This window comes from Lemur catta, chromosome 9, assembly GCF_020740605.2.
Source record: "Lemur catta isolate mLemCat1 chromosome 9, mLemCat1.pri, whole genome shotgun sequence".
Classification (NCBI taxonomy): domain Eukaryota; kingdom Metazoa; phylum Chordata; class Mammalia; order Primates; family Lemuridae; genus Lemur; species Lemur catta.
The window spans coordinates 48,310,944-48,334,135 of record NC_059136.1 but is presented as its reverse complement, the minus strand read 5'-3'; the positions used below and the strand labels follow the sequence as shown (position 1 = coordinate 48,334,135).

General features: G+C 31.8%; 1 protein-coding gene across 3 annotated transcripts in view; it reads right to left on the bottom strand.

Annotated features, from left to right (window-relative positions):
• The window catches only part of CSMD3 (CUB and Sushi multiple domains 3), a 1,082,068-nt gene that overhangs the window by 59,983 nt on the left and 998,893 nt on the right, over nt 1-23,192 (bottom strand). For 2 of the 3 annotated variants that reach the window (XM_045561854.1, XM_045561856.1), the window contains 8 exons: nt 22,248-22,361; nt 19,580-19,768; nt 19,019-19,165; nt 16,620-16,808; nt 11,785-11,970; nt 10,467-10,661; nt 8,466-8,639; nt 1,824-1,997 (listed from right to left, as the gene is read on the bottom strand). In XM_045561854.1, coding sequence (XP_045417810.1) covers nt 1,824-1,997; nt 8,466-8,639; nt 10,467-10,661; nt 11,785-11,970; nt 16,620-16,808; nt 19,019-19,165; nt 19,580-19,768; nt 22,248-22,361 — 1,368 coding nt within the window. The remainder of the gene's footprint in view (nt 1-1,823; nt 1,998-8,465; nt 8,640-10,466; nt 10,662-11,784; nt 11,971-16,619; nt 16,809-19,018; nt 19,166-19,579; nt 19,769-22,247; nt 22,362-23,192) is intronic. The other variant, XM_045561855.1, reaches the window with a different exon arrangement.

Genomic DNA, 23,192 nt, shown 5'->3' with positions numbered 1-23,192 from the left:
CTTCTAATTTATAGTCTCAATTATTCAACAAGAAAAACAGTGGTATTAGTTGGCTGTGCTTGAATACAAATGAAAGAGAAAAAATCTAGGACAGTCTCTACCAGGATATTACTGTCTTTAAATCATTTGTGTGTGCGTCTTTGTGTATATGTGTGTGTGTAGGCATTGCATGTGAGTGTGTCTGTGTCTTAGAAAAGTAACTTTCATTGTTAACTATATGTTCCATTATCCTATTATCAACGCATGAAAGTATTTTCCATGACCTAGAATTCCTTTAAATTTCTGATTGGATAAAAATTTGAAAATGATGGAATTTATAAATATAGGTATGCAATTTATTTAGTCACAGATTAAATATTTTATGTGAATCCATAGTAAAAGTCCCATGTGTTATTTCTCTGAAGCCTTCAAAATCTCTATCCTGTGATCCTTTGCTGTTATAATTACAGCATATTTACAGTACTTATTCTCATTTAGTAAGAAGAATTGTAATATAAATGTCATTATCTGGAGATGGAAATTATTAGGGAAATAGTAGAAGGAATTTATGTATAATTGACTTTAAGGTCCAAAATGGGATAGATTGTGATGTGAAATATTGAACGCATCTGGGAATTCAGTGGAGAAAGAGAATAAAATAGAATTATCATTATTCTGCCCTATTCTTATTTTTGTAATATATCAGTTATAATAACTGCACATGGTGAAATTCATATCACACATATAGGAAAAGATCCATTAAAATCACAAAGCACAGGGAGTATATTTAAGGAATTATAACAAAAAGATATTATTTAAATATCCATTTTATTCTTCATATGTGAATTCATATCTAAATTAACCTAAAAGATCACATGGATATTTGTTGAACTGGTGAGATCTTTTATTAAAACAACTCTAAAAATACTTACACAGTTTTGCATAAATTTAAAAATAGTGCAAATAGTGCTTTAAAATAGACTTTTAAATAATTTTTAAATTTTTAAATCACTTATGACAAAATATAGCTATATTAACAATGTATGTGTAATCTTGATACATTTAAGAATGCAATGAATTTTGAAGCCAAAAGAGGCCATAATGTTAGACTTTCAACCATTCACTTTATACATAAGGGAATCCAGTTTTGAAAAGATTAAATGGTTCATCAGCTCCCATATTTAGCAGTGGAACAGGAATGAGAGCAAAAGTTCTTCATGTCATGTCTCATGATTATTTTTACCCACTATGCTTCACCACGATATGATTTTGATGTAGTAGCTCTAGGATCACAATTATTAGAAAAATTTTATCCAAAATATTTTCCACTATAAAATGCTTTGTGTGATATCACATAATAACAATGTTGATGCTGCTGCATGGTCGTCTCAAAAAATTTAAATGCTTATAATTAAACATTTATTGAGAATGTTTCTTTCATACATGAATATTCACTTAACAATATATTTGTATAGACACTATAAGCGCTAAATTTAGTTTCTAATCTTTTTTAATTTCAGAGTATTAGGAGGGTACAAATGATAAAACACAAATAATAATAACTGACATTCTGATATCTTATACTTTCCTAGTAGATAGTTCTATTGTTCCTAAACACACCCCATTTTAAAAACTATTGGATAGCAGTATCAAAGAATGGATTGTGGGAATTTATTTTATGTTGTCATCCATATGTGTGTGTGTGTGTGTGTGTGTGTGTGTGTGTGTGTGTGTGTGCCTGCACACGCGCGCACGTGGTGTGAATATTTATCTTGCCTAACAAAAAATTATTGGTCATTCTATGAGATCCAAGGTCTCTAATTTCTTTTGCCATGCTTACTTACGCACACAGGATGGCAATTGACCAGACCAGTTGTGATCCTGTTGACATATCCTCACTGAAGAACCAATCAGTCGAAAACCAGGATTACATTGATACACAACTGTGTCTCTGTATCCATAATTTTCTCCAATGACTTGACCATTCACAATGAGTTCTGGAATGCCACAGTGACCCGCTGAAATGGGTTAAAAAGTTATATTTTTAAAATTGGGATTTGTTTTATTTTTTATATATGTAACATTACTAAACCTTTAAAGTTTATTTAGAGACATGCTATAAAGAATTAATAATTATATGATATAAAGATAAGATATTCAGCAAAATACCAAATATTTGGAAATTAAAAGAAAACATATTTCTAGTGACACTTGGATATAGAAGAAATTATAATATATAATACAGTGTATAAAAATGAAAATTATCAAAATTGAAGGATACAGATAAAGCAGTACTTAGTGAAGAAATTTATAGGTTTAAGTGCTTTTATTAAAAACAAGAAAGGTGTATAATCAATGACCTAAAATTCCACCTTAAAAAGAAAAAAAACAGGAGCAAAATAAGGAAAAGAAAATAAAGCCAAAGTAAGTAGACAGAAGGAAATATTTAAGACAATTACAGGAATCAAGGGAACAGAAAATAGACAAACAATAAAGAACATTAAAAAAGGCAAAAATTTTCTCTTTAAAAATAGCAACAAAATTGTTAAACTTCTAGCTAACCCTCTCAATACAAAAAGAAAGAGAACAAAATTGCCAGTAACAGGAATGAATGAAGTGATATTACTTCAAGGCATACAAAAATCAAAAGGATAACAGAATATTAAGAACAGCTTTATGTCAATGCATTTTAACAGTTCAGAAGAAAAGGACAGATTCTTTGAAAATTATAACTTACCCAAACTAACACAAGGTAAAACAGAAAACATGAATAGTCCTTTATCTATTAAAGGAATTCTTAAACAAAAACCTTCCCACATAAAACACTCAGGCACAGATGTTCTCACTGGTAAATTCAATCATTTAAGGAAAAAAAAAATCAATCTTATACAAACTCTTTTAGAAAATAGAAAAGAAAAAGAAAAAAATACTTCCTGACCTGTTTTATGAAGCGACCATAACCCCAACAGTAAAACTTTAAAAAGACACTTGAAAAAGACCAAAGTCCTTCATAAAGAGATGTAAAACTCCTTAACAAATTAAAAAAAATAAACCTAGCAACATATATAAATCATAATGTATCATGATTGTCTGGGGTTCATCCAGAAATAAAAAGTTGATTTAAGATGAAAAAATTAGCCACTGTAATTTAACATATTAACAAAGCAAAGAAGAAAAAAAATCTGTATAATTATTTCAACAGATGCAAAAGAAGTATGTGGAAAAACTATGTACCAGTTCATGATACAAACTAACAAGAAATTAGGAGTATAGGGGAATATTCTCAACTTGATAAAGACATCTAAAAAACCTCCAACTAATATCATATTTATCAGTAAAATATTGAATGTTTCACTCTTGAAAGAGGGAACAACACAAGGATGTCCACTCTAGCCAGTTCTATTTAACATTGTGTACTACATTAATAAAAAGAAGAAAAAACATGTAATGTTGGGAAACAAAAAACATAAAACTATTCTATTCTCAGATAACATATATGTACAAAATTCTATTTAAAAAAATGTTAAAACTAATAAGTGAATTAAGAAAGGTTGCAGGATATTAAATAAATATTTTAAATCATTGTATTTTTATATGCTAGCAGCAAACAATTGGAAAATATAATTAAAAATGAAAAATTTCACTTATAATAGTGAAAAATTCTAGGGAATAAAGTTAGCAATAGACACAAAAGATCTCTATGGTAAAACTACAAAATATTGCTACTGCAAAAAAAAAATGAAGGAAAACCTGAACAAATGAATAAATGTACTATGTTCATGGATGGAAAGACTCAATATTGTTAGATGTCAATTCTCCCCAAATTGATGTATAGATTCAATACAATACTGACCATAATCCTGCCAGGCTTTTTTTTTTTTTTAGAGTTTGATAAACTAATTCTAAAATTTATATGAAACTGCAAAGACTTTAACAACAAAAGATAGACTTTACCAAAGTTGAAAACTCCTCCTTGTCAAAAGACACTATTAAAAAATGAATAGACAAGTAACAGATTAGGAGGAAATATTAATACTTATAAAACGCTTAAAGATGAAGGCTTGCAACCAGAATGTATAAAGAATACCTATAATTCATAATAAGTATGTAATTCAATATGGTACTTCATCATTTCACAAAGAAAAATTTACAAATAATAAACCGATAAAACTGTGCTTATCAGTAGTCATTAAGACAATACAAATTAAAATGTTGTGAGACACTTTTATGCATCCAGCAGAAGGGATAGAATGAAAAAACTGACTATACCGCATGCTAGAGAGAATGTAAGAAAAGTGGAGCTCTCCCAGGTATTCTATTCCTGAGTACCCAAGAGAAATTAATGCCTATGTCCACAAAAATACTTTTTTTAAATTGTAGAGACGAGTCTCACTCTGTCACCCAGGCTGGCATACAGTGGCATTATCATAGCTCACTGCACATCAGTGAGTGATCCTTCACATCAATCTCCTGAGTATATAGTACTACAGGTGTGTGCCACCACACCTGGCTAATTGTTTTTTTTCTTTTTTGTAGAGATGATCTCAAACACTTGGCCTCAAGTGATCCTCCCACCTTGGCCTCCCGAAGTGCTGGGATTACATTTGTGAGCCACTGTGCTCAGCCCACTAAAAGACCTTCATAATAACCCAAAACTGGACATTGTCCAGGTGTCCATCAACAGAATAGTGGAAGTGTGACATATTTGTACAATGAAATTCTGTTGAGCAATAAAAAGAACAAATTACAGATACACACAACAACATGGATGAAAGAGAATGAAGAAGCCTTACACAAAAAAGTATATAATTCAGGATTCCATTTATATGAATTCCTAGAATAGGGAAAACTTATATACAGTGAAAAAAATTAGAAGAGTTATTGCCTCAGGTTGCAGGAGAGGAGAGTTGCAGAGTAACTGTGAAGGATTATAAGAAAATTTTCTGAGGTAGTGACAATATTCTATATCATTATAATGGTTCAGTTATATAGGTGTACACATTTGTCAAAATTCATCTAAGTGCATTTATGATAAATGCACTTCACTGTATATAAATTTTGCCACAGTAAAAAAGGAAACAAAAACTGTAAACAAATACTGAACTCTAGCTAATGATATACATGCCAAAATGTTTAGCATCTAAATATACTAATGTCCACAACTTATTTTAAAATGCATCAAAAAATGAATTGATAGATTGATAGAGGCATGGAAAGATGGATAGATATGTGATAAGCAAATATGACGGAATGCTAATTGACAGAATCTAAGTGGTAGACATATGGGTGCTCATTGTCAATTCTTTCAATTGAAAATTTCATAATAAAATGCTGGAAGGTTGAGAATAAATGCACTTTTCTTAGAAAAACAATTATAAACACACTATAGTAGCCATTCTAAGCCAAATGCGTCCAGGGCTACAAGAGCAAGTTGAAAAGAATGAATCCTTAAGGTCCATCCACAGTGTAAGATTGTAGGATTTGCTTGTTTAACAACTGCACTTTCTTCTTAGCAACATTCTTTTGAATTTATATTAGATGTCAACACTATATTCCCTTTAATGGATGATGTTGTCAAAGACTGAGAGGCAATGTTTTCTTATAAATATTCCTGTTATGTCCTGTCTTTCCAGAGAACAGAATAAAGATTCTAAATAAGTGAATAAAATCATACACTATATACAATGTTTGTTAGGTAGATAGTGAGGGATTCCGGGTCTCCTAGGGATGAAGGTGGGTGTTGTTGCCCCATCTTGGTCCTGCCCCACCCTAATTCTCCATACCTGGGGGAGGAGGGAATACCCTGCAAATCTGTCAGTCAGAACTTGGCATGCCAGCTGCAAAAGAATGAAGAGGATTCTCTAGCTCACAGGCCAAGCCACATGGGTACAATAAAGTCCGGAGAAGTGACCTGGAACCCACATGAATAGTTAAGGCTCAGGTCATGTGACTCCCAACTGTCTAATCAAAGTGGTTCCATGGTGACCTTTGAACCACAAGGGAGGACCCTATCCAGACACTGTAAAATAAGACGCAGAAAATAGCCACTCTCTCTCTCTCTTTTTGCCCTTCCTTTTGCCTGTCCTGCTGCGACAGTGGGTCCAGTCCTCATCCATGGCATATGTACCATGCTCTGTAAACCTATATCTTGTTCTTGCCCTACAATCCTACTTTCCTCTCCTCGATAAACCTCATTTTCGTGCTTGCCTAACTTTGGCATGTCTGGTCCTTCTTCCGCCATGAGAGCTCTAAGAACTGTCTCAGACTGAAACCTAGCATGTTCAATAAATAATGTGTAGTACACAATAACAGTTCATGAGAGCATATAGTCATAAAAGAGTATTTTAAATTTAGTTTACACATATATTTTCAAATTTATGTGTCAACTAAGTTTACTTACAAATTTATAAGTAAACTAAGTAATCTGTAATTGGAATTAATATAACCAAAGTCAGCTTAGGAACTATTAAGAAATATTTTATTTGATTATTCAATCACACATTAATACATAATGATTTATTTACTATTTTCTTTTTTTTCCCCTTTCTTTTTTATTTCAAAGTATTATGGGGCCATAAATGTTTCTGGTTACATGGATCACTTTTGTAATGCTTGACTCAAGGTTAAAAGTGTGCCCATCACCCAGATATTGTTCATTATACCCATCAGGTAGGTTTTTGCCCATCCCCTCTCCACCCTCCCCCTGCTTGATTTCCACTGAGATTTACTTCCCTAATAACCAGAATCTACAAAGAACTCAAGCAAATCAGTAAGAAAAAAAATCAACCCCATTAAAATTGGGCATAAGACATGAACAGAAACTTCTAAAAGAAGACAGGCAAATGGCCTATAAACAGGAAAAAAAAATGCTCAATGTCTCTAATCATCAGGGAAATGCAAATCAAAACCACAATGAGATATCACCTTACCCTGGTCAGAATGGCTTTAGTTAAAAAGTACAAAAACAATAGAGGCTGGCGTAGATGCTGAGAGAAAGGAACGCTTATACACTGTTAGTGGGATTGCAGTACAACCTCTATGGAAAACAATATGGAAATTCCTCAAAGAACTAAATGTAGACCTACCATTTAATACAACAATAGCACTACTGGGTATTTACTATTTTCTTTTTTATGCAATAGTCTTATTGCAGAAAATAAGTGGTCTCATACATCTGTTTAGCCTGGGCTAGAGGAAGGAGGCACCATGACCCCTTACTCTCACTGCCCTGTTCTGTCTTGGTGAGATGGTGAAGTCAGGGAGGGGAGATCCTAATGTGGGAGGACTCCCGTTCCACAGCCAGGCCCTAGTTCATTAGGAGACCTCAGGGGCTCAAGGAGCCTCCTCAGTATATTCAAACATATGTACTTTTATAAAGAAACTATTGTTGCTGGGTTTCCAAGCATACCTATTAATAAACATTCCTGAGAAGGGGCAAAGGAAAAGGAATTTTAACCAAAGCTTCTAGCTATACCCTTTTAAATTTCAAATAATGATTGCATTATTATGAATACTTTCAAGCTTATTAGCAAAATATATAATTTAACTTGCTAAAATATAGAGCTCTCTACTGTATGTCATACTCTTACATAGTAACTTTTTAGAGACAAAACATTGTACAAATTTTGCAGTACTCTATTCACAATAATCAGCAATTTTTAAATTGGTAAACAAAAATACCATGCCTTATTCCCAACAAAGAAGTGAATAATTATTAGAACAATTTTCATTATTACCTAACTCAATATTTGCTGTCATATCTTGAGACCATTTTAGAGAAAAATAAAGTATAAATCATATTATTCTCTTAATATTAAAGAAATTGTTGAAGTCTTTGCTAAAGGAGATGAAGCATATCATAATATTCCTTTCATAAATAAGAAGAGTGGTAAAAAGAATGAGCTAGTTCAGTTTATTTTACTGAATAGTTTTAATAATAAATTCAGAGAATCCTAAAGGAAAAAAAAATCCTAATTGATTAAAATCAGGTTCAAAAAAGAGATTTTTAAAGTTTTAATAGAAAGTAGTTTTACACATGTTGATATCTTCTGAAATAAAAGGGAGAAAGATGTTTATATGTAGAAATTGTTTTTCCTCTTCAGTCATTACCTCAAGTAAATAGGTGAAAGGAGAATTGACTATGGTTTGGAAAGAATTAACTGCTACAGTGATTAATCCAGCTGAGTATGCAGACATATAATTTTCACCAATTAGTTTTCACCTTTTTTATTTTCACCATTTCTAGAAGAAAATGTGTCTCTCCTTAATGACATAAGATTTCATTGGGAATACTAGTTGATTAACTTTAAGAGTTATCTGTTTAATACCTTTTCTATCATGAGCCATTTTTAAATTAAGCAGTTTCTGGTTTTTAGCATCCTACTGAGTGAATATAAGTCATCATCTCATATTAAGGGAAAAGGGATACTTCGTCTTCAGTGTGGGGTCAGGGGCATGTTTGCTTAAAATGAAATAAAAATCTGTACCTAGGCATCTGGTTTCAGATCCACTCCAAAGACCTGAAGATAGGCATTCCCGTACAGTGGAGCCCACAAGCATGAATCCCAAATCGCAGGTAAAGATAGCTGTTGAGCTATATGAAGTTTGAGTTCCAATCTTATTTCCATTTGGAGGTGTAGGTAGTTCTCCACAGGAAATAACTTAAAAATGACAAATAAGTAAAAACTCTTAAAGACACAGTCAAGATGCACTTCTAACAAAACCATGCTTTTAACATTTTGATTTCCCTATGATTTGACATATTTATAATTGAAACCGACATTTGTAAAACATGTTTGAATGACTTTGAAGGTGTAGAGAAAAGAGATGACATAATTTAACATTTATACCCATTGAGTTTCTGTAAAACCTTCTAAGTGACAGAGACAAGAAGTTGTTTTCTTTGCATTTTTTGCTTAGCCAACCTGGTTGTAGTGAATGAAAAATCACAAGATTATAGAGAGGATAATTCATTAGTCCAAAATCTTTCTCTCACTTATCAAGTGACATTGGGCAAGTCCTTTGATCTACCTGAGCCAAAGTTTCTTTGTATCTAAACCAACACTAAGATAGTAATTATAATTAATTTTTGTTGAGGACTCTATAGTTTAAGAGCATTCCATGTATTTTTACAAGATCCATTAGATATAATTATATTTCACATGATTTTTGTAAATTTTAAAAAATTAAAGAGGAGAGATTTAACTGACTTGCTAGGTTGTACAGAATCCATCTCTTATGACTTCTTCATATTTACAGACTACAAATGAAATGTCATTCTAGAATGAAAACAATAATGGGTAATGTTTACTGAGTGATTATAATGTAAATTTGTTGAATATCTGACTAAATGAGTAATTCTGTTGTAGATAATTTTTTCCTAGCTGTTTGAAATATTCCTATCCCATGTGCTTTCTAGAAGAAATTATCCTGGAAGAACAAGGAAAGTACAGGCAGAAAATATTCTGGGAGAAAACTTGGAGGAATACAACAAAAATTTACAAAAACAAATGAGGCCATATTTTCAGACTGGGGTGGAGAACCTACAGCCTCAAGGCCACATATGGCCCTCCAGATCCCCATTTGTGGCCACTCAACCAGATACAAACTTCACAGAACAAATCCCATTACTAAAAGGATTTGTTCTGTAAAATTTGGATTCAGTCAAAAGGTGGCACTCAAGGATCCAGAAGGCCACATGTGGCCCCAAAGCTGCAAGTTCCCCACCCCCATAAGTTGTGCTGAATTTTCAGCCTTGCATATTTCCTGGCACAAAATAGACAATAAATATAGCGAAGGAAGTTCAAAGTATTCATCTGAATATCCTATGTTGGTTAGCTTATCTATATTAGATACTGGACATTTATAGGAATATATGGAAACAAAATGCCTTAATTGTTCAATATATATTGAGCTCCTGTGAATATGGTTCCAGGCAGTATTTCAAATAAGTCATACTATTAAATGTTCACAATAACTCTATATAATAGGTGTTATCATAATTTTCTAGTTTTAGAATTTGGGATCAGAGAGAATAAACAATGATTAAAAGACCTCTGTAGTAGTCAGAGTGCTTGGGTTGAATATCATTTATCCACCATTTATAAGCTCTGCAACTTTCAAAAAATAATCAAATATGGGGCTCAGGTTTTTTTTTTTTTTTTTTACAGAATGAGTATAATATAATACATGCAAAGGACTGAAAGAGTGTCTGGCAAGTAATAAGTATACAATAAACATTACTTAGTTGTTAAAGTAAATGATAGATCTAGAATTCAAACACCAGATTTCTGAATCCAAAGCCCATGCTTCTTTTCACAAGTATTTACTACTACACTGAAATATAATTGCAAAATTTCAAAATGTAAGAAGAATAAATGACCACATTGATAATATTATCTCATTATTTGATCTAGTGTGTTTAGAAAAGGAAGCGATTCAAGCAATTCAGTCACCAAAGATAGCTTATTAAATAAGTGTATACTTACTTTGGCAATATGGTCTTTCATTTCTCCAACTCCAGGTACCATTAGGAAGACATTCAATAGAAGCAGGACCTAGTCCATGATACCCAGGGTCACAGCTGAAAACTACCTTAGTTTTGTATTCATAATGGGAGCCGTTCACAATTCGCCATCTTCCATGTTCCAAGGTAAAAGAATTGATGCTTGGGCATGTAACAACTATACAAAAAACAGAGAATATAAGTGCCAATAAGTCAATCATGTCTGTTTCACCTCCCAACTATATGTCATGTCTATTTCATGCATTACATCTCCACTGCCTTAATTCATTTACTATTGTGCCATATAAGGTCCTTTTGCATTTATTCTTTATTTCTTTTCCATGTTAATCTTTTCCATTCCCCCAGCAGCATGTTACTGTTGGCAGTTCCTTGAACAGGTCCTGCTGTTTCACAATTCAGAGGCTTGTATATATTATTCTGCCTACTTAGAATCCCAATTTCTGCCTTACCTCTATTCCCTTATTTCTTTAGAAGTTTAGGAAGGAATATATTTTGAGGAAATTTGTTGGATGAGAATGGCCTTTTTATGTAGGAGCTGTGATATAAACTTTGGCTAATTCAAAACTTGCTCAAGATAAATAGAAGCATTACTAGATACCTATGTTAAGATTGCAAACAATTTAACAATCTGCATTTTAAGTAAAATCATACTTAAGTTGAGATGTTCATACTAAATGGGAAGAAATCATTCAAGTATAGAGAAAATAAAAGACCTTATTTAAGGCAATATTTTCCATTCCTTTTGCTACCAAGCACTTTGTCATAATTAATGTCTATTTTCATTATATAATATTCATTTACCTATTAGAGTAATAATGATGGCAATGGGAAGTATTCTAAGTGTAAGTAACCACAAGAATTATTAACAAAAGTTGAAAGTTATGGATAATTTCAGCAGCATCATTTATCCTTATAAATATCAGAGCTGAATATGCTATAATAAAATTTTATTAAAGCAAACTGTAAAAATTTTTCAAGAGACTGTGTACTGAAAATACATGTTAATTAAAGGATGAATTTTAAAAAAATAAATTAAACATCATTATGTAAGATAAAAAGTCTCTTTTTTGACATAAATACTCTAAGGTTTCCAAAAATGAGTGAAAAGTCCTTATACTGTCTTCCAGTATTTCATGGTATGAGACAGTTTAACTTTTATTTCTGTCTTAGACATTACTTCATTTCAGAGATTAGCTTTAAAATTCAATAATACATAAAATTTCAAGTCATAGAAGATGCCAATAGAGACACAAGTGATTAAATTTCTTTAATACACATACCAACACAGCGAGGGGTTTTGTTATGATTGCTCCATGTTCCATCTGATTGACAAACAGCAGTGGTAAGTTCCTTTGATGACAATCTATATCCATCATTACAGAAATAGGTAACTCGTGTTCCTACCAAGTAGTCTGTTGTGAGTATTCCTCCATTTGTTGGAGCTTTAGGAATCCCACAGGAAATTGCTAGATTAAACACAAAACAGTGTAAACAGAAAAAAATGCTTCATTTATTATATAAGCCTGTTAAAGTGTAAGACATGTAAAACTAAAAAATTCGGATTTTATCAATTTCTCTGTAACAATTTCAGAATACTTCATAAAATATTTTTCTGAACAATGATTTTTGAATAATTTTTTTCAAACTTCTATTGAATGTGTTTTTATATTGGTGAATCTATACATTGTTAATGCTTTATTTCTTGGTTTCTTACTTTATTTCTTGGTTTCTTCATGTGCATGGCTATCAACAATCATGTGGATTATATAAGAATGGAAGTTAGGTAAAGAGTGTATTTAATGCAAGTCCATGGCTGCACCACCATATATAGCAATTAATCCATTTTGTCAGATAAGAATTAAAGATTATAATGGGAGTGGCAACCAATACTGATCACTATTTTGTCCAGGAATAAAATACACAGATGTATTTTACCTAGAAGTTGGCTATTTCTTTGTCTTAGGTACAGCAAAAATGCATGTGTTTGGGCACCATCCAGAGTATCATATGTATCGGACATATTTAATAAATATAAGGCCAGGATTTATTGTATTAAAACCTAGTTAGGATCTTCCTGAGTTTCACTGATATGTCATAGATGTCTTTGTTTTTATCTATAATACATTTGATTTAGGTGAAAATTATTTTTATTATGATGTAATGACAATAAAATTTTATATTTTCATAGTTTATTATATATATTTTCACACTGTATAACTTCAAAAGACTATATAAATTTCCCTAATATTGATTTTTTCATCTTTGCCCCACAAGTACACAACTGGCATTTCCAAAAGAAGTAAAAATCTTTCAAAGAATATATTTGGTAGCAAAATCCCAATTAAAGTGAGATTTATATCTTCATATATCATACTCAGAGTGAATATTTATACATAACTCTGTAGAAATATTAACGTATTTGAATATAGATATTACCCCAGAACCAGTTGGAGTTATTTCATAATATCTAGTATATGTGCTGTATTACCTTTAAAAAATAAGAAAGTTTCTGAATTCTGAAATATATCTATTCTTATAGGTTTTATACAAAGGCTTATACACTATAAAAAACAATTATATTTTTTCTCATAGAAAAATAAATAAAGAACAGAAAGACACGAGTTAAGTTTAAATATTATAAATGCTGTGTTCTATTCATCCATCTCCCATTTCAGCCAAAAATTATCTCTACTTTTCTTATAAACCTTCCATGTCTGTGTTTAGTTTTCATATATCCAAGAATGGGATATAAAGTGAAAGACCTTAGTAAAATCTATATAAAGTTGTCAAAATTGAAGGGCAGAATCCCTAGTGCTGAATAGTTTGATCTTTTGTAATTTTGTAACCTGCAAATTATGAACAGAAAAGCAGTAATGTTGACTTCATAAATTATATAAGCAATCTCATATAATTACATTATCTCTGCTTTCTAATTACAGAACTAAAATTGTGTTGAAAGGTAAATGGTTCCCTGATGTCTATTAAAGCAATATTTATTTTATTAGGACTTTTGGGAATTTCAATTTGTGATAAGCTACATCCCTGTCAAACCCTCGCCAAAAATGGTGTACGTAACGATTTTTAAAAATTAACCACACATTGTTGGGATAGTGTAGATTGAATCTAGATCAAGTATAGAGAAATATGAACAGTATAGCTTCCACATATATGTTTAGTATAAAATGGTTTTATTTTAAAACTGAAAAAAAGAGACAATGTACTAAAATCATAGGGCAATTACTGTGCCTGTGGAGAGCTTACAATTTAACTTCTCAGCTAAAAACAAAAAGAAAAGAAAAGAAAAGCCTATCAAAAAGTGGGCAAAGGACATGAACTTTTTAAAGGAAGATAGACTAATGGCCAAAAAAATATATGAAAAAATGCTCAACATCTCTAATCATCAGAGAAATGCAAATTAAAACCACAATGAGATATCACTTAACTCCAGTGAGAATGGCCTTATTCAAACAGTCCCAAAACAATAAATGTTGGTGTAGATGTGGAGAGATGGGAACACTCATACACCGCTGGTAGGACTGCAAACTAGTACAACCTCTGTGGAAAGTAATATGGAGATAGCTCAAAGAGCTAAGAGTAGAACTACCACTTGATCCAGCAATCCCATGGCTGGGCATCTGCCCAAAGGAAAAAAAGACATTCTATAAAAAAGACATCTGCACTCAAATGTTTATAGCAGTACTCTTCACAATTGCAAAGATGTGGAAACAACCCAAGTGTCCATCAATACATGAGTGGATTAATAAAATGTGGTATATCTATATCACGGAGTTCTACTCAGCCACAAAAAACAATGGTGACCTAGCACCTCTTATATTATCCTGGATAGAGCTGGAGCCCATTCTACCAAGTGAAGTATCATAAGAATGAAAAAACAAGCACTACATGTAGTCACCATCACATTGTTATTAACTGATCAACACTTATGTGCACATATAGTGGTAACATTCATCCAGTGTCGGGCAGATGGGAGGGGGAAGGAGGGAATGGGTATATTTACACCTAATGGGTGTGGTGCACACCATCTGGGGGATGGACATGCTTGAAACTCTGACTCTGGTGGGGCAAAAGCAATACGTGTAACCTAAATATTTGTACCCCCATAATATGCTGAAATAAAAAATAATAAGAAGAATTAAAAAAATAAAGATAGGGTATGTATAAAAAAAAAAGAAAAAATAAAAGAACAAATCCAGGTCAGAAGAAGAATCATCATCACTGAGTGATTCTCAAAGAGGCTTCTCTGCAGAACTCTCAAGAAATCATAAATTAAAAGTGAGACAGGGAATACAAAGTGACTCTTTCTACCAATACTCAATTGGATAGTGGGATTAAATGTGTCCAATTTCTGAGGGGGGTAATCAGTAAATGGTTGTTTGATGTGTAGAAAAGAAATAAAACACTTGGCCAAACACAAACAGAGATAGCTGACTAAATTTTCTACCTTTAAGTTTGCTCACCTAGTGTAATTATAGCTTGAGTAAATGTATGTGAGGATGTATAAGGAGATTGAAGAGGCAAAAAGAATGAAGATGACTGAAAAATGTAAAACAAATTTGGAACAAAACAAAAGCTTGCATTATGTGAATAGCTCTTCCCAATGACATATAGCCATTTCACTTTAATTAGCTATGTCCGAACAGATCAGTCACATCCCAACAAATTTTTTTATAAAATGATCTTTTTTGTTTTAATAATAATAAAAGATCAATTTCTAGAAATGGCTGTTTGAATTACAAATATTTTGTCATCTTACCACATCAAATATCTTCTTTTTAAACCACATTTCTATTCTATATTAATTGTAAAACAATTTTAAATGAAGAAAAATGACTCCATATGTAAGTATTAACATAATATTATACACCTAAAAATCAATGAAATGATAGTGCTAATTCTACAAAGCAATTTCAAAATTTCACAAAGTTTAGGATATTTTTATGTTAACCAATAGTTAATTATTTCTACAAAATTTTTCTTAAAGATTATATATGTAACATATATGTGTGTATATATGCATGTATGTATATAAATATTAATAATCCTTATATAAATGAAATGCAAAAGTTTAAAGTTCAGAGTATTTTAATGTTTATTTTATATATATTTAATTCCAATAATTATGAAATTGTAAGATTAAAGATTCTTTCCCAAACCAGTTCTGGGAAATCAGTTAATACTAAGAAATTGTAATACTCCTGTTATTCATTGGTTAAAGGAAAACAGATGTTTTGATAGGTTTTTAAAATATATCTATTCTGCATGAAGTCAACACCTTCAATGTTAATAACCCACTAAGATAATAATGCTTCCCAGAATCCTAGTAAGTGATTAATGTTTCCTGCATCATCAGAACAAGGAAACAATAATTCTTTCATTTCACATTTATTTATTTATGCCTATGAGAGCTATCTTTTCATGAATTAGAAATTGCAGTCTAAAAGGTAAAAGAAGCCATTTCAGGGACCTGGAATATCTATTCCTCAGCTAATTTTTTTTTTTTTTTGAGACAGAGTCTCACTTTGTTACCCGGGCTAGAGTGAGTGCCGTGGCATCAGCCTAGCTCACAGCAACCTCAAACTCCTGGGCTTAAGCGATCCTACTGCCTCAGCCTCCCGAGTAGCTGGGACTACAGGCATGAGCCACCATGCCCGGCTAATTTTTTTGTATATATATTTTTAGTTGGCCAGATAATTTCTTTCTATTTTTAGTAGAGACGAGGTCTCACTCTTGCTCAGGCTGGTCTCGAACTCCTGACCTCGAGCGATCCACTCGCCTCGGCCTCCCAGAGCTAGGATTACAGGCGTGAGCCACCGCGCCCGGCCTCCTCAGCTAATTTTAAGTGCTATTGTTTGATTTTAAATTTTGATCAACCTGTTTAAAATTTTGTTTTGTTTTATATAAACCCTGTCCAAAAAGTAGATCATAGGTAAGACCCATGTTTTATTAACTGAGAATGTTTTGCATTTTTTTCATGTGAGGGTTCAAAGTTGCTATATGCTTTCTATTTTGGGAAGTTTGAGTGGTCTAAATGAAAAAATTAAATGGGGTTAATCTCATATTAATATTTTATCCATTTTTGGATAGCATACTTCACCTTGACAAGCAGGGACTGGTGCATCCCATGCATGATAGCCATAGGAAGACTTCCTGCACACAGCACTGCTTTTCCCCACAAGCCGGAATCCTCGATCGCAGGCCCAGCGGACCACACTGTTAAGCTGCCCACCTGTCTGACTGATAATGTATCCATGAGGTGGGGATTCCGGTGTACTACAGTAGAAAGCTGTTCAAAAGAAAAAAAAAATAGTTGCTTAATTAATGAATCAGAGATTCTTTATTACCCAAAGTTATAAACATCTAGACAGTGAATATTAGTACTTAAAAATAGGTCAATGGTCCTGTATGTAAATTTTAATTCATCTGTACATCATAGTGTTTTCTATCCTCTTTTGAAAATAATTTACTTGCACAATTTTTGGGAGATATAGTTATCTCTGGGCTTTCTTCTTCTAATTTGTATTGTCACCTAAGACGTCTTCTGAATTGAAATGTATTTTCTTGACACCCTAGAGGTTCAAAAGCCCTACAAATATTTTGCTGAATTTTTTAAACTCCATTTTCTGTCATTTGAAGGACCTAAATGCCACAGACTTGGTAGCAATATTTAAAGCATGTTGTTTACATGTCACTTCAAAGTTATCTCTAGACACTTATATCATGTTAGGTCATGCATTTCATTTTGGTTGATGTCTAAAATAATCCCCCACATTTCATAATCTTCTTTCCCAGTCTATTAAAGAGTTTCCCTTCTGTCAAGAGTGCTTAAATATGGTGATAAAAATTGCCATTAAAATATAAGTTTTTTCATCTCCTAAAGTCTGACATGTCAAAAGATAATGTCAAATAGCTTTTTCATATATGTGTACTTTTGAAACTATTCATCATGGCAGATTCCATTTACCCTTTGAAACTTCTATGTATTCTTCTGAGAAAAACGAGGCTTTGGGGGTAAGTAGTAAGAAATGGCTTGGACTTAAAATATATATGTCATCACTTGTCATTTCTACAGGAAAAAATACATATTTAATATGCCAAGCTGTTCTTGGGGGCTAAAAGTGGTATTTTCATTATATTTATATCTAACTTTGTCATGAATATTAGCATGAATAGGAATGGTATATAATACAGTCAATTTAATACTTATAATTGTTTAATTTGAGTCATTTCTCTTTATGTTTTAATGATCATTAAAAATACAGTTTATTCTGCTGGCTTTTAAATGCTGTGCTTGGGCACAACTTTAATAGAAAGATATTTACCTTGTTCATAGGATAGAAACATAGATTTAAATATGGAAAACTTTAAGGATGCCTTGGGCATATATTTCAATTTTTTAAAACATTTCTTCTTTGAATGCATAATAAATTCTTTTTAATTTAATAAAAATGTATTACAGGGTAAAATGCATATACCTAATAGTAATATGCTGTCAATGACAAGTTATCTCTAATATATAAAAGACAAATTATTACTAAATTAAAATTAAACTGTCATTTCATAGTTTTAAAAGCAAAGCAATTAGATAAAATTATTTTATTTATACATTATAGATAATTATAAATTTATATAAAATTCAAGAATATACATTTTAGTACTGAAATTCCAAATTTGTCTATGCTTATAATTATTGTGTCAGATCTGTTTATAAAACACTTATAAAAGTAATTTTCAGCTGAACTGATTAGCTATGACACATGCCCTGAGAGGCATGGTCTGAACTCTGTATATAAAGAGACAGCTGACTGATTATGAGGTATTCTGCTATCAAGCACATATCCATGGCATCTGACATGATTTAGGATGGCGGTAAGGAAAAGGAATATAACCTTCACATAATGTAGGACTATTTATGTACACTTACTCAACAAGAAAATTATTGGCTCAGTAAGAGTAGACCTTATAAACAAGAAGGCATATAGAAAAAGCTATGTCACCTTGATGTTAAAAAAAATTTTCAGTCCACATTTGTCTAAATATCACTCAATGAAAAGCAATAGTGACAATTATTTTTTCAGAACTAAAGGTTTTTACAAGATGTGTTTATCATTGTATGTTTATCTTTTGTTTAAACTTTTCATTTAAAGGAATTGTTAAATAGATTAGATAATATACAGTTGAGCAACACTGTTAATGTTTTCTGTGAGTTCAACAAATCTATTTTAAAAAGCATTAAACATTTCAGTTTAATTTGTAACTAACTTATCTAAGTCATAAGTATCCTAAGTGCTTTTAATATTTTACAAAATCATACGAGGGATGTAGAATTATCATCATTAAAATAGGAAATAGAAAGGTTACATAAATTGTTCAGGAAACACCAAGGGAGGAGCTGTGATTTGAATTTATGAATAATTGAATAGTGTCTGTGCTCTTTAATCACAACCATACTGAGGTGCAGGTGAGACCTGTACTGAAGCCATAGGCATTACATACCTATATATCTTATCCGGAATCCTTTTTTGTTATTGCCATGATCTGCTGACCATTGAAGAAATACTTCATGACCATTGCTAGTTATATTAAAAGCAGATGAATAATCTCCACTGAGGGAAATAAGCACTGGACTTTGAATATTTGGTCCTTCAGAAAGAAAATAATACAATTTAGATAAAACTGAACAATTATATTCTCATTTATCTTTACTATTTTATCTCTTTAGAATAGTGTTAAATATGGTCAAATTTCTTCATAGCCAATCTACCAACAATAACTAAAAACATATTGTAAAATGTTTGTTTTAAACATTTTAATTCTATATAGCTAAAATGTGTATAATTTATAAAACAGTAATTGAACTAACTACAATTTTATATATGATATAAAGGTAAATTGAATGTTGATACTTCTAAAAATATCTATAAGATATTATAAAATCACTTTTTTAATGAACTAACTTTAAGATCCAAAAATTACTTTCATACTGAAAGTCTGCGTGTATACTTAGAGCATTTGGACTTAATTTATGAATATCCAATAAATATAACCCTTGGTTACCATCATACACCTGAAGAACATCAAATTCCTTCTCTGTCTGGAAGAATTCTACAAACATGCTGATATTATAACCCTTTTCCACTGAAATGCTCCAAGCACACATTTGAAGATTTGGATAACTGTCAGGATATCCGGGGCTCAATATGACTCCCGTAGAATCTAGCCGTAATTCATTGGCAGGACAGAGCACTGTCAAAGAAAGATATTATTAAATAGTGCTAGTTTTTTAGAACCTCAGTGAAAACTGCATTTTAAATAGAGCACTCTGCTTTCATGTTCAATAACTATAAAGAAGATGATTCTCTGAATTATTTGTTAGAAGAGACAACTTGTATTAAGCTTATCATTCAAAAACTGGAGGTATGACCTAAAAATTTATAGTATTGATTTCTTTTTTTCTTCATAGAAGATGCACTGCTTTTCGGGACAATAAATAAATAGATAAATAAAAGATAAGACATTTATTTCCTCTTCTTTCTTCTAATTTTTTTCCCAACCATTGGAAAACCATTACACATATAAGAAATCTGGTGCCCAGAAAGTTTAAAGTGCTCCAAGTCTCACAGATTCTGTTGTACTCAATGTTTTCAAACCACCAAATATAATCACTCATTAGATTTCACTTACATGGAATTCTTTTAAGAAAACCATATTTGGAATTGTTTTCTACATTTTAAGTGGAATATAGAGAACTAAAGAGGATCCAAAGAACAGAGAACAAAAATGATTCTGCTTCTTTTAGGAAGAGTGAAAATAATCAAATAATTTAAAATAGACTAAAAACAGTGTAGATTAGTTCTGACAGATTCTAAACTAATAACTTTTAATAAGCTTGTGAATTAACTCAATTAAACAAAAACATAAAGTCAGGTTTTTGGCTTAAACGCCTTATTAATTAATACAGAAACTCTAGATAGACTCATTCTGAGGGTGATTTATTAACTTTTAGCTAGTATCTGAAGTGTTATCATGAGAAAACATTTATTGTCTTTTTTTTATATTCTCCACAGCAGACAGAATAAGAAGAGCTGCAATAACTAATCTACAGGAAAGTCTTATTTTGGAAATAAGACATTGAAGGTCTGAGAAATAAGGGATTGTGAAATATCTAGGTTATCTGGGTGGTTTTGTTTATTTGAATTAAATAAAACTTTCGGTGAATTGGGATCCAAATATAAAAGCAAGAAGCTTGCCCTCCCAGATCTCAGAATGTAGTTTATATATTGGGGTCGAGATAGAAGTCCCATTATGTAATTACTCATTCACACCTCCTGTGTCTGCTCAAGTTATTTTTCCACCTATAGTTCCCCAAAAGGCTGATACCCACCCTATCTTCTCCATTTGCATATCTAAATATCTTAATATGGATTCTACATAATCCCAAGGGGCTAGACAGTAGTCTTTCATGCAGGAGAAAGCTGCATGAATGATATCTAAATTTTTAGAATATTTAAGTGATAGACTGCAGAATACTCAAGCAACTTTAAGATATTCTAATAGCACTGATTAAGACCACAAGAAATTCTCACATTGAAGATGGTGCGTACCTCCTAACCTGCCTTTCTTTTTGTTACTGTAAAAGTCTTTTGTGAAAATTCTTTCATCTTCTTGTAAGGATCCCAAATAGTTAGAAAATCAAATGTTAATTTCCATTTATAGCATGATTAGAAAAATAAACAGAATTTTTGTTTTAGACTTAATGTAGAAGTTAAGATACTGCACAAGAAACAGATTTCCATATTCTCAGGAATAAATCCCAATGAAAGAAGCAATCCCAAAACATGTGGAAAGGAGAATCAAATACAACTCGATTTTATTCAAATAACCGATATTATGTTTAGTTAGTGTGTGTTAGGCACTGTTCTGGGCCTAGGGGCTAGACAAATCAAAATAAATGATTCCTGAACATCACAGCACTAGAGCATCATTCAAGGTCCATCACCATCTTATACCACAGTAAATTCTTGGAGTCCATGCCCCACTGTCTTTCACTTCTGTGTCTTTGCATGAGCATCTGCCACTTAGATTGCCCTTTCTCTAATTCTGGTCTACCAGGGTTAGTCTCACTGGTCATTTGGAACTCATGACTCAGGGAACAACACCTCCATCAATCTTTCCCTGCCCCACAAGCAGTTAAAAATTATGTGATTCTACAGCCTCCTGTTCTCTTTCCTAAACACTGTACGACTGCCATCTTGCTTATCCCATGATGGCTTTAAGTGGTAAAGGCCACTTAAAACTTATTTTTTGTTTGTCTTTTCTTCAGATCTTCATACTTAACAGGTATGCAATAAAGTTAAATGAACATAGTGGTTAGAATAGAAACTGTTTCCAAGCAAAAGCAATTAACATTGGAACCTTTATGTAAAGTGATTTCTCTTTTTCTCCACTTCCATTCCCACCCTTCAGAGCAAAAATAATTTAAGTAAGTTGAACTGACTTCAGGCTAAACTAGAAAAATTAAACCTTGAAAGAATCAAAGACGTTTAAATTTAAATCTGAGAAATAATGGAATATTTCTAAATGAAATACCACATACGAGTTGTATAACTTATTTATTGCCAGTTAAATATTTTATATTTATATAATAGATTTTTGTCAATTTTGTAGATATTGTGTTAAACATAAAACAAATATTTAAGACATGAATAATCATAAGAACTGGTACCTTGACAAACCGGAGGTGCTCCATCCATCTGGAGTCGTTCTCCCAACCTGCATGTCAAAATTGCATTACCAACCAAAGTAAATCCTGGAAGACACTGATACCTAATAATATCACCTATTAAAAAAAGAGAGAGAGGAGGGTGGCTTCAGATAAGCAACAAGGCAATGGTAAAAATAAACATATATTTCAATTGTAAGAGAAGAATATTTTCTCCTTCAGTCATTCTCAATCAGGTTAAAAAATTTATTAGTTATAAGCAGGAGTGATATTTAAACTATTGAACAACCAGTACTTCATCGGCATTGACCAATCAGAACTGAAGGCAAGAGTAAACTACCAGTCCACCTGTACTGGTGCATACTGGCTGGATGTAAGCAATAGTCATAAAGAAATAATTTGGTTGGTATAGGTAGGATATTTAATAAAAATATATCCAGTAGTTAGAAGGCTTCTATTTATTGCTTTTGTATTAAAATTAGATTTACATTGGTCACTGATGGTTTTTTTAATCTGTCTCTACCAAAATTAATATTATAATAGTAATGATAAAAGTTTATTATGGCAACATGAAGATGCCTTCTTACATCATTTTTCAAACTGTGAGGCATTATCTGGATTCAGTTCATTTATTCTTTATTTATTTATTTATTATCAAATCAAGGGCAATCAACCAAGCATTTTCCAAGATATGGAAATGAAATATATCTTCTAATATACCCTACATACCATTCATTCTATTGATCCAGGCTCAGATCTGAATTCAAAGAACAGAAGTTAGAACTATAGTGTCAGAAGTCAGCAAAATAATAATTTGGAAAGAATCACCAGAATACAGTTCAAATTACCACACTGTTTTCTAATGGTACATCCTGGAAAAACAAAATTCATTTTCCTTGTCTAATATTCCCTTTCCTCTTTTCATTGTTCTCCTTTTTAAAGAATTCT